This window comes from Helobdella robusta, assembly GCF_000326865.2.
Source record: "Helobdella robusta unplaced genomic scaffold HELROscaffold_12, whole genome shotgun sequence".
NCBI lineage: Eukaryota > Metazoa > Annelida > Clitellata > Rhynchobdellida > Glossiphoniidae > Helobdella > Helobdella robusta.
The window spans coordinates 3,034,237-3,046,419 of record NW_008703664.1 but is presented as its reverse complement, the minus strand read 5'-3'; the positions used below and the strand labels follow the sequence as shown (position 1 = coordinate 3,046,419).

The 12,183-nt window shown below is 30.8% G+C and overlaps 1 protein-coding gene across 1 annotated transcript; it reads right to left on the bottom strand.

Annotated features, from left to right (window-relative positions):
* Nucleotides 1-1,448: 1,448 nt before the first annotated feature.
* HELRODRAFT_72764 (hypothetical protein) lies at nt 1,449-11,697 on the bottom strand (the record flags this gene model as incomplete). Its single annotated transcript, XM_009013672.1, has 21 exons — nt 1,449-1,631; nt 1,766-1,870; nt 2,010-2,061; nt 2,188-2,273; nt 3,597-3,666; nt 4,626-4,770; nt 5,094-5,176; nt 5,381-5,439; nt 6,937-7,056; nt 7,375-7,666; nt 7,774-7,865; nt 8,006-8,122; nt 8,412-8,546; nt 8,968-9,114; nt 9,376-9,519; nt 9,642-9,720; nt 9,988-10,110; nt 10,464-10,579; nt 10,716-10,869; nt 11,039-11,169; nt 11,608-11,697. The coding sequence occupies 21 exons, from the start codon at nt 11,695-11,697 to the stop codon at nt 1,449-1,451; spliced, it is 2,523 nt and encodes an 840-aa protein (XP_009011920.1).
* Between the last annotated feature and the right edge of the window lie 486 nt (nt 11,698-12,183).

Here is a 12,183-nt window from a genome sequence, read left to right as displayed (position 1 = left end):
ATATTTAGTTCGTTTTTAAATCCCCATTATTAATTATTAACGAACGATTTTATGTAACGTAGTTTTCTTTTTTATTTTTATTTTGTAACTTCTGTCACTTGTGATCATTATTTATTTAAACCTTACTTTCAACTACAAATATTTGTACATTATAAAAAAAATTGAATTTTTATTTTTATCAAAACATTTAATGATTTACATTTGCAATTTGTTTCATCTTTTTCTTCATGAGTCTTCACTATGCGTCGTGTTTTCCATATTCAAAGGTCGGAGCTTTAAACAACAATATCAAATTTTCTCCTCGATTCGGTTTGTAGTTTCTGGGTGCTTGGTGCCATCGTTGAGCAAATTAACGATCCGCCCTGGCTATGAAATAGAAATCTGACCTATTTAATGGCCGAAAATTCTTTTTTACCATTGTAATAAGGGTTTTGTCGTTATCGTATGGTTGAACAAAAACTAGGTTTTCATGTTTAGTTTTATTACAATTCAATTTCATTCTGTTTTCTGATAGTTCCATCGCTCTTATTGAATCATCTGATACGAAATTTTAAAATTACATTTATTACCTAAAACGGAAATGCACAGTGCTGTGTTAACTACTCAAAAAATGTAGTTAACTACCATAATTAACTACTTGGTTTAAAAAATAGTTAATAACTATTTCTCAACTATTTTTACTTACAGTAGTTATTAACTTCTACCTAGTAGTTAACTACTAGCTAACTACTTTTAAACATTTTCATTCACCAGATTAATTTGCGAAATGTTTTTATAAAATTAAATGAACAGTTATTCACATGCCCAACGCGTTTGTTGCCTATATTTTTAAATTTAAATACGAGTTAAGCAGTATAGAGCTAGATTCAAGTCATTCATTTTGTTTCACAGAAATGAAGTGTTCCGGGTGCCTCTGACGCTATGCATAGGGCGCTCATAAATGACATTATTATTATTATTAATACAAAATTATCCAAAACGAAGTAGAATTTATAATGTGACAATATATTTCTTGTTCTTTTGACGTGTGTGTATCCCAGTTTATGGTTTTGAATTTTCATTAGCCTATTAGGTACATCATACGTTCAGCTGTGTTGCTGGAAACTGACACAAAATTGTTTTCACATTTAACTCTATCGAAAATTATGATAGTTTTAACGTTTAAACCTAAAGAATATAAAGTTCTTACGTGAGACAAAATAATCATTTCAACTGGAATGTTTCAAGGCTAAACCGAATACGGTGGCAGAAAAAACTAACATTATCAACTGGTTCAATCATTGATCATAAGTACGGTATGTAAAATATATATGAACTTTCAATGATAACTATAGGGATGATATATTGAAAAAAAAGCGATAAGAAACATGCAAATACTATTAATAATTTTATTAACAATGGCAGTGTGATAATATGATATATAATAATAAGGTACTATTGTCAATAACTCAGAATCGTTTTTTGATTAATTTTTCTAGTTTCTTTATCCTGCCGCTCTCGTGATCTACATTGGATAACAATTGTTTTCGTTTGTCTGCCTCCGATGTCGTGGCTGACGTTGCTGTCGTTAAAAGAGGAGCTTTCGATCTGTATGTGTCCATGACCACGTTTTGATCAGTTCTTTTCAGCCCCTATTTATAATTAAGTTGTCCAACGTTACGGTAGAATTTAATTAGGCAATCTATAGTTACAAAGGTTTAATCTGGAACAATAGGCATTTACTAGTTATTTCATCTTAGGTTATAATTATATTTAAAAGAAAAACCTTCATGTCGAGAATTTTCTGAAGTTCGGTGGTGTCACTTTCGGGCAGTAGTTTTATGTAGTTGTCCACAAATGCATTTAAAGGTTCATATGGAGACATAACCACCTAACGAGAGATTATTTTACTGTGACTATGTTTTTGCAATTAACGTTCTTACTTTAACTTGTCGAATTAATTGAATTATTTGAAAGTTATTGAGTTGGTAAAACCTTAAAATTGAAAATTACAACGCAAATGAAAGAACCTTGAGAATCATTTCTGCCCTTGTCATCCCTTTCACAACAATTTTTGTATAACTGGCCAAAATTGTTTAAAAATTATTAAAAAGAGTAATACAAATAACCTTAATAAATATATTTAGAACTTCCAAAATTTTGTCGAGAATAAAAGATCAGATAGTAAAAAGAAATGAGGAGTTGAACCTGGCTGGAGCTTGCCTCTCATCTTGCAAGCCTTTAGACGGAAGTTCTTGAAGAATCATTTTTAGCGAATGAGTGTCTAACAGTAGCTAGGTTAATAAAAAATAAAATTTTTAATCGAAAAACTGAATAAAATATTTATCTGTCAAAAAAAATGGCCATCTTTCGCAATCGCTGAACTAACTGCGTTAGTTATGGAATTAGTTATTAAATTAAAGCTATTTAATCGTAGAAAATAAATTCAAATGAAACAATAAAAATCGTATTTTTAAATGGTTTTTTTTTAATAAAATATAAAAATATTTCAAAATGTGTCATTGCATGTAAATATAGTACAATATTAATGTGCATCTCGATACTTTTTAAACTTTAATTATTTGTTAAATAATTACTTAAAATTATGAAGAATAATATTCTTTTATATTTTCATTGTAATTTGAAATGTCATTTCTTTCAAATATTTAATTTTGTATACTATTTATTTGTTATCAGAGTCAATTCAATTAAGATGATTTTCAAAACACTACCTGATTAAATATCCTTTGTCACTTAGAGGACTTTATTTCTGAATCTCAGTTAACCATAATTAAGCAACAGCCAAAAGTCCAAAGCAATCTAAAGATTAAAGTGAATTATTTGGCAAAGCCCCATCAAAGTCGTTTTCTTAAAAGACAGACCAATAGAAGTGAACGCAGTTTGGAAGAAACTGAGAGTTTGTAGTCCATCCAAAATATGCTACTAAAAATTCCTTCCAAGATGTTTGAGTGGTAGAGGGGAATACTAAAACGAAAAAATGGAATCATTTTAATACATCAAAGTTCATAAAATTCGTTGAATCAGTGGAGTTTTTACAAAGTAACAATCGAAAATATTGAGTTAAAATACAATTGACTACAAAAAATAGCTATAACTGCCACTGCAGAATATTATTAAAAATGAATAGGTACTACGATAAAAGTCATCTGACAATGTAGATAAAGGCAATATTCTAAAAGTATTGACATCACCTTTGACTTAAAACCAGTTTAAAGTAGCTATTAAATATTCTAACCAGAGATGGAAGATACTCAGAACAATATTTACGGGAAAAGAAGTAGATAATTTATCAATAATAATCAAGAATTCACTTCACTCTATCCGACTCATTGCGAGATTTGGTTACAGCGGCAAGAAGCAAGCAATTACCAATGTCAAGATCTATTAACTCAGTGTTACATTTGAACAATATCTAACTTCCGACAAACACACATCAAAAATCATTAAATCATGCAGTTACAGTTATCCAACAGAAACTCGAATGGAACACAAATCTCTAGTTCACGAAATAACTAATTTATTGATAAATTTATTGATAAGTTTTCTGTATTTTATATTACATATTGATGTGTTTGAAGAAAAAAAGTACTCCAAACCTGTTCTGCTCCCACGGTGCTGATTGGTTTGCATTTGAAAAGTGCATTCACGAACTTTTGAATGAATGAACTAAAACGAAATAAAAAAAAATGTTGTTAATATGATCATAGGAATGACAGTTTATTTGTAAAAAAAAAAACTACAAACACTAATTACAAAAAATGTTACAAGTCAGGCTACATACTTAAAAAACGACTGACAGTATTTAAGGGTTGTCATCATAATTTGCATATTAAAATAACGAATCAACAACAAAACCTTGAATTCAATCCTATTACATATTTGTAATTCGAAGATCTGCCCTAGGTGACTAGTTTGTAAGAAATTTAAAAAACTTGAGCAATCACAACCAACATCTTTTTACCATGTAATTAAAACACGGTCCTCATCACAATAATGCAAAAACTTTATGATTAAGGTTATGAGACACATGTGTCCAACACTGAGGACGGATCTCCGACTTGGGCGTTAACGAGATCATAAACTTTGATAATATAAAAAGGATCAAAAAGCAAAATAGTAGAAAATAATCATCAGTTCGGTCCCAATATCTGATTTTTAGTTCAGTTACAAACATATATATATAATTATATATTTTGTAGTTGTTATGATACTTAATTTTGTACGACCTATCAAACAGAAACAAAAATATTAGTCACCAGCAATATCATTAAATCAAAATGTCACTCCAAAAAAGATTTTATAATATTACTTTTGTACCAGCAGGCTTATTTTTTGAAAAAGTGAAGCTTCATTTTCACTAACTTGATTCAATGAGTTCAATTACTATAAAAATAATAACACAGAAACAGAATATAACATGGTTGAATACCTAAGCAAACTATTATTCAGATGACTAATGACCAGAATTGAACATTAAAAGTCAAATGGGATTTGTGGAGCAGACAAAAATTTAATATGAGAGCAGTAACATTCATTCATTTTCGCAAACCATTTTATTATCATAAGCCAAAATTTTTCAATTGTTTAAACGCAGAACAATCTCTGATAACTGAAAAGGAACTCACGTGGCAAATTTGATGCAGAACTGAGTGAAGTACTTTCTGGACGACTGAAGATTCTGCCCAATTACAATGATGTTGCTCTTGAGGTGGTTGATGATGGCGTTCACATAACTGCTCTGATCGCCAACAGACTCTATGTTCTGCCACGCTAACTGCAAGTGCGCCAATAAAACATAGATCGCTGATGTGCGTGCAGTGCATATCAATTAAAAAAAATTGCCATCGTCAAAACTTTGGTCTGAGTTTGTTTACATTTTAATTCTACATTTAGAAACCTATGTTCGTTTCGAGAAAGTACAATTTGATAAAATCAATTACTTTTTCAAACAAACAACAAAAAAACAAACAAGAAAAAAAATGAACAATTGAAATTTTTAGTCAATATTTTTAATGAAAACATTTTCAACTAAAGGAATGGAAAATATGATAAATATTCTCTAATGTGTTATTGATATAAAAGTCGTGGCTAACAAACTTTGGACATAGCAGTCAACGCAGGATCACAAGCACCCTCCAAATCTTGCACGAGAAGTTGAATGCAACTCGTTATGACTCTAATTGAAAACATACACGAAACGAAAATAATCATACCAGTCACAAACGAATATAATTTACAGAAGTGTTCAAACAATGGTAATATCAAAACAAATTGTTGACCACGTTAAAGGTGACGAGATAAATAACAAAATTCCAATTAAATTCAACACATACTCGCGTGTACATTAGTAAGCAAACAGTCAATTGAACGAGAGACGAACCCGTGAAAGAGGTTCTGTTCAGCGTGCAAATCAATCCTATCGACCAGGTCTGCATTAACCTGCAAACAATCCATAGACAACTTTAATTTTATTGATGCTGCTCATTATTTTTCATCATTGAAAACTAGGGATGCACCGGATTCAGGTTTTTCAAATCCGGCCGGGGCCGGACTTGGCCGGATTTAAAATTCAAAAACCGGTCGGGGCCGGATTTTAGTTACCATTTTACATATGTTAGAAAAAATACTCACATTTACATATCTACATGTTGAACATCAAAAAATAACACCAAGCAAATAGTTATTTAATTCAAATATATAAATAAGTTGTGTGATACGCCGAATTCTGTACACAAAGATCAGCTTATAATTTATGCATGTTTGCATAACCCAAGTTAAAGCACAAAGAAAATTGTCCAGCTCACCGCACAATTAGTGATGTTGTAATTATGTGTCATGTATACTTAGCCTAACCTTTAACATACCATGTTCTTAAATTATGTGCTTATGTATCTCTCTCTCTCTCTCTCTCTCTCTCTCTCTCTCTCTCTCTCTCTCTCTCAATATATATATCTTTATAATATATATATATATATATATATATATATATATATATATATATATATATATATTATACAGCTATATGATCCGTCATGTGCAATTATCAATATATAGTATATACACGTGCACAAGTTCTTTTACACAAAGATCAGCTTATAATTTATGCATAACCCATGTTATAGCATAAAGAAAATTGTCCAGATTGCCTCACAATTAGTGATGTTGTTATTATGTGTCATGTATGCCTTTAGCTTAGCCTTAGCCTTTAACTTATTGACATAAAATTAATTGAATTCAATAAATTTTTTTTCTATTTATAACATTTTTAAAATAGATAGACGCTTAAATCCGGCCCTAAATCCGGCCACCAAATCCGGCCGGAGCCGGATTTGAAAAAAAGCCGGATTTTGGCCGGAGCCGGGGCCGAACTTCGGTGCATCCCTATTGAAAACCGAGATCTTCTATGAAGACTTAACGGTTTTCTAACACACATCTCTAAATGTTAACGTAATCGTAACTATTTAATATTAGGACAATCTCAAAACAGTGAGAAAATGAAACCAAACTAAAAAATATTAAAGATAAAAAAGAATTCGTCACGTAGTCCCACTTTAAACATGACAACAATGTAAACATATTGTAGAACTTAAAATTTCATACCAATTACAAAAGTATCTAATATTTTTTTCCGCACTAGAATAAAAAAATGTAAGGATATGTATTGACTTATCATTATTTAACTTTATAGTAGCTCTATTTTTTGTAAAGTTTTTTATATTAAATAATCAATTTAAAAATTTAAATTTACATAAAAGTTTCAAATTAAAAAACATTTTCTTTCTCGCAACTTGTTTGATAACAAAATAGAACTATAAGTTATTTTTTTTAGATGTTATATTTTCATCGTGCAAATATTAAGAGCCATCAAACCAGGGAACAAACATGTAAGAAATTAAATTTTTTAAAACGACGGTGAAATATTACAAAAGGCAGAACCTTCTCTTTGAGTTTATCTTCAAGTTGCTGGGTCGTTTCCATGCAGTACTCAGCCGTACACAGGATGCTGCAGATGCGAGACTGCTCAACCTCCGTTAACTTCACCAGCTCATTTCCCTCCTAAAACAAATATTGACACCTGTTAGTGGCTGCCTTAAATATTTTCAATAATTTCAAATATTTTTTATAATCAAGTCACAATTTGATTAGTTTTAGTATAAAAATTGTTTCCATAGTGAAAACATACAAGTCAATAACAAACATTTGCTAATAGTATGAGTTAATAGCTGGAAACCGAGCAGCTAACCTTGAGAATGCTTTGAATGAGGCTACTAGCAGAGGCAATGGTTGCCTCATGTTTGGAAAACCGAACCAGCGAGCCACCAAGTGTTTCCTGTTTTGTTAATCTGCGTTTTGAAATCAAAAGGTGGGTCTAACATTGAAATAAATTAAAAAATTTAGAACAGACTTCGGTAAATTACTGGTAAGAACTCTAAATGCATATTCTTTCAAATATTTCTGGAAAGTTCTAGTTAGCAGGACCATTGGCTGTCCAGTTGATAATTGGAAGCACTGGATCATACACTTTTTATAGTAGACAAACAAATCAGCACAACTTGAAAGTATGTTGCTATCCTGAGCTCTCAATGATGCATCCTGGTTCATGTTGTTGGAAGTCCTCAGCTTGTTGAAATCTTCGACAAACCTCTCTATCATGTCAGATAAGTTCCTGGTGTGACATGGTTTATGAGATATCATATTAAAATCACTTGAGTCACTGAGTGAATGAAAATGATATAAAATGATTTCATGTAAGAAACAAAACAAAAAGCAAACCTGTCTTGCGATTCTATGTAAATATTCAAATGTGGCTCGAAACATTTGAGGATGATGCCCAGGAATGGAGAAACTGGTTCCTGCCTCGTCGACTGAAAGTTAAATTTTATTCAATTCCAACTCTACTACATATTTCAAAAAAATGTAAAGCATCTAGTTTGCTTCATATTTCACATTAATTTAAAATGCAACTTCACAAATGAAAAAAAAAACAAAAGAAGGCTATAAATACATCTGTTTTTGAAGACTGTGTTTGGACGACTTCTGCTTTTGAATCCATCTCAAAAGGGTTAGTGGTGATAGGAGTTGATTGAGGAGGTGTTATTGCGGGTAACGTCGTTGATGATGTCTGCATAATAATCACATATTAAATGAAGATAATGCCGGCAAATTGATTATATCTCTAATTTGTTGTCTGCATATTTATCTTTAACCAACACGTTCAAATTAATTTTGCTTCAAAATTTAATAGACAAACGGCATTCATTACGTCTCATTAGGTCACTCCATTTATAATTAAGAAATATTAATCGCTTAAATGAGTTTGATCTAGAAAACAAAGTAAGTCCCTGCAATAGCTTCCCATGAGGTAATGTTCATCAACAAACAACATCCACAAATAATGCAAAATGAATAACTTTTTCAGCAAGTAAAGTTCTTCCTGAAAACCTTTTTGCACAAAGTGACTCAAAGTTCATAGTTCTTTGTATGGCATAGAGTAACAATTTCACATCTATGCTAGACACGCGACGAGCCATCAAATTGGTCAACTGCTTTCTGTGAACAAATTAATAAGCAATTACAACATTCGTGTAAATTAAATTAAATTATTTTAATTACAAGCTTTTATGAGTTTTTGAACAGAAATGGTAACAAATAGAAAAGAATCACCTTATCTGAGTTAACTTTATTTTACAGATATTATTTTTATCAAAAGGAAGAAAAGATTGAAAAATGTTAATTAGTGAAACAATTTTGTATTGACTACCATTTGTATTTTTAACTTACAAAAAAGTAGCATATAAAATATACTAAAATAAAAATCTCGGCAAGCAAACTTAACACAACTAAACTAAAATATAAATTCAACGTCAACCTTTCATCAATACACTCCATGATTCTAACAAACAAACAAATGACCTCCAGCTTAACATACAAACAAGCAAACCCAACGTTCACACACACATGGCACACATACCTAGTAACATTACAAAATTCAATGCAGATCCTCTCAGATACCTCCCACGAGGGCGGAAACATTCGACCCATCTTCTCTTCAAACTCCATTAAATTTTTTTTTAGCCAGGAATATCGATGATCAATCTTGTCCAGCCAGGCCTCCTGTGGTTATAGTAGGAGGTTCGTGAAATGTGGATCAATAATTTAATTGATGTTGCTGCAAAATTAACAATAAATTAATTACGATGGAAGTCAAAAAAAGCGATCATTAATAAAAATTTTTACAGTTGCTTAAATATTTGAATCAAAACTATAAAGAAGGTGAAAATTAACAGAATTTAATTTTTGAAAAATAATTTTCTGGAAAGAAAAGGTAAGAGCAGTTGTTGGAGGCTGAATCGTAAATGTTAATCAACATGTAACCTCTTGGTCATCGGCAAAAAGAACGAGATATTCCATGAGCTGATGCTTGATGAACCAGTTCAAAAGATTCATTTTGACCTTGGGATCCAGGACATTAACTACAAAGCATGCCTCGGCTAACAAAGATTGATCCAAGTGGCCATGCTGCTTGGCAGTTCAAATTTTTTAATTTCTTATTTGCAGAAAAAACAAACACTACAAAACAGAGAATGAAAATGCTGAACAAAATATAAACATTTTTTTTTTTTGAAAATTTTTGTAAAAACCTTGGAATTAGATCCTTGGAAGGTTTCTTCAAAATCAGCTTTAATTTGGGCAGCTAAATCACTTTTTATAGCAGCGACTCTGTTTCAAAAAATTATCATTGCCATTATAAACATGATGATAAAAATTGAGACTTTTAACATGCAAACTTAGCATTTTATTTATTATAAAAGTTCAACATTTTTTGATTATTCTTTAACCATTTCAAAAATTTCTTCTTAATATAAAGCTATTCACCAAAATTCACCAAAAATTTTCGAAACATTTTAATACCAAATGGTCAAAGTCCAACAAAAAACCCTAACGTCATCAACTTGTATGTTATTAACAATTACAACATCCATCCACAACCTTTCCGCAAGAAGATTGATCTGTGGAATGCTTTTGTAATTTTCAAACTGTTCCAACACGTTGCCCACTCCTTCCAACAGATTTGCTATTTCATTATATTGCCGATTGACCATCAGAGCCCTTAAATACAAAATAATGTAGACTGTTATTGTGTTTAGTGGCATGTTGAGTTGATGATACTTGAAAAGGTTGCTCAAATATTTCAAAATTGTTTCCTGTTAGAAGTGCCAGTTTTGATAACTGAATAGGAGGTTAATCTGCCAAAGAAAAACTATTACAAACAGCTCAGTATCCACCAAAGGATATAAAACTTTGAAAACAAAATTTTTGTTATAAATTTTCTTTAACATAAATCAACAAATGAACAAAACCTGTAATCTTGTGAATGAAGAAAAATTGAAAATGAATAAATAGATAGAAAAGTAACAAAATAAAACAAAAACTAACAAACAGCAAATGAAATGAAAACAAACTCTATGGAGTCGACCCCTCCAACAAGCATGTGTAGGTGGTTGAGAGTTGTGATGGATGTCGTTAAGTTGCGCTTGGCATGGTCCAACTGCTTTATATCTCGTGTTATTTCTTTCACCTGGTCACAAGTTAAAAACATTAGGTGCAAAGTTTGAATTATGCAAAATATTTAACAGTTGGTTAAAATTGTTAGATGTTTCATGCTTAATTTTCAATAAAAATGAAAAAGCAAATTGAAAAAAAATATTAAAAACCATGGTTTCTGATCTCTCGGCTTTATCTTTGATGTCTCTGATTTGAGCAAACAACTGAAAAATGGTTTTCTGGGCAGCCTCAAGAGAATTTCTTCCATCCTCTGCCACGTTTGATTGCCCTCTCACTACAGAACCAATGTCATCATCTAGGTTTCTTTAAATTTTAGTATTTATTAGTCATAGCTTTTTAAGTTAATTAGTTTATTTTAAAATTTCTTTTTAAATAATACTACAAGGAATTTATTTGTAGGAGCCAAAAAGTAGTAAATTAATTTTAACAAATATATACAAATTGAAATAAAATTTTAAAACAGAAAAGTTACTTTATTTTCAATTTAACTCTGTCAATGACGTCATCAATAGTTGACAGTGACTGTTCAGTGGGGAACAATGTGTTGATGTATTCAACAACATCAAAGTCAAGTTTGTCCAAGCTGTCACTACTTGGAATGACCTGAAAAAAATATTAATATTATTATTTAATTAAAAAATTAAAATTTAAATGAATGTTTTTGAATGACTATTATAATACATAAGAATAAGAGGAATTTGACCAAAAACTTTTTGCCATGAAATATTCAAAAGCAACTCAAGTTATTTTTCATTAGTAAGTAATTAGTCAATTAGTATTATTATCGTTATTATCATCAAGACATAATGAATCCATTCCCAAGCAATTTTTATAAAGAAATTCATTCACTCTTAGTGTCTTAGTCTTATGACACTGACAACTAAAATTAAAACAACTTTTGTGATGACAAGACAGTTCACGTTAGCATAAATATAAAACTTTATAACTCTACTTTCTACTATATCCTATTATTATTATAAATAATTATTTATATAATCATAATCATTAAGATTAAAAAAAGAAAAAAAAAAGATTTTATACTTGACTAATGGCTTCCTGAACTTCAGGCGGAAACACTAAGAGTGCATTGAAATGATGTTCAACATTATTTTCATCGTCATCGTTAGACATACTTTTCAATTAATAGTAAATCTACTAATTTCAGTGGGCTAGAGCTATAAAGAAAGCAGATTTAAAAGCGATGAAAAGCGATAATAGGGGATTGCAAAATAAACAAAAGAAAAAAAAGACAAATAGAAACAACATTCTATAAAAAATTGACATTTGTAAACGGTTACATAATATTATATCCAGCGCGATTGATTACTTATAGGTCAGGGGAACATAGATCGATGATCGACTATATATTGGTAAGGGCCAAACATAGGAAGTATGTGAAGAATGTGAAGGCGATACCTGGTATGTTGCAGCATAGTATGGTTGTGATGGATGTGACATCAAAAGAAATGGGGAGGAGGAAGAAGGATAAGTTTGTGGCAAAGAGAAAGACATGGAAGTTGCAGGATGCAGAGGTGAGGAAGGCATTTGAAGTGAAGGTGGCTGAAAATTGGGAGAGTGATAAGGATGGAGATGTTTGGGAGAGATACAGGGACTGTG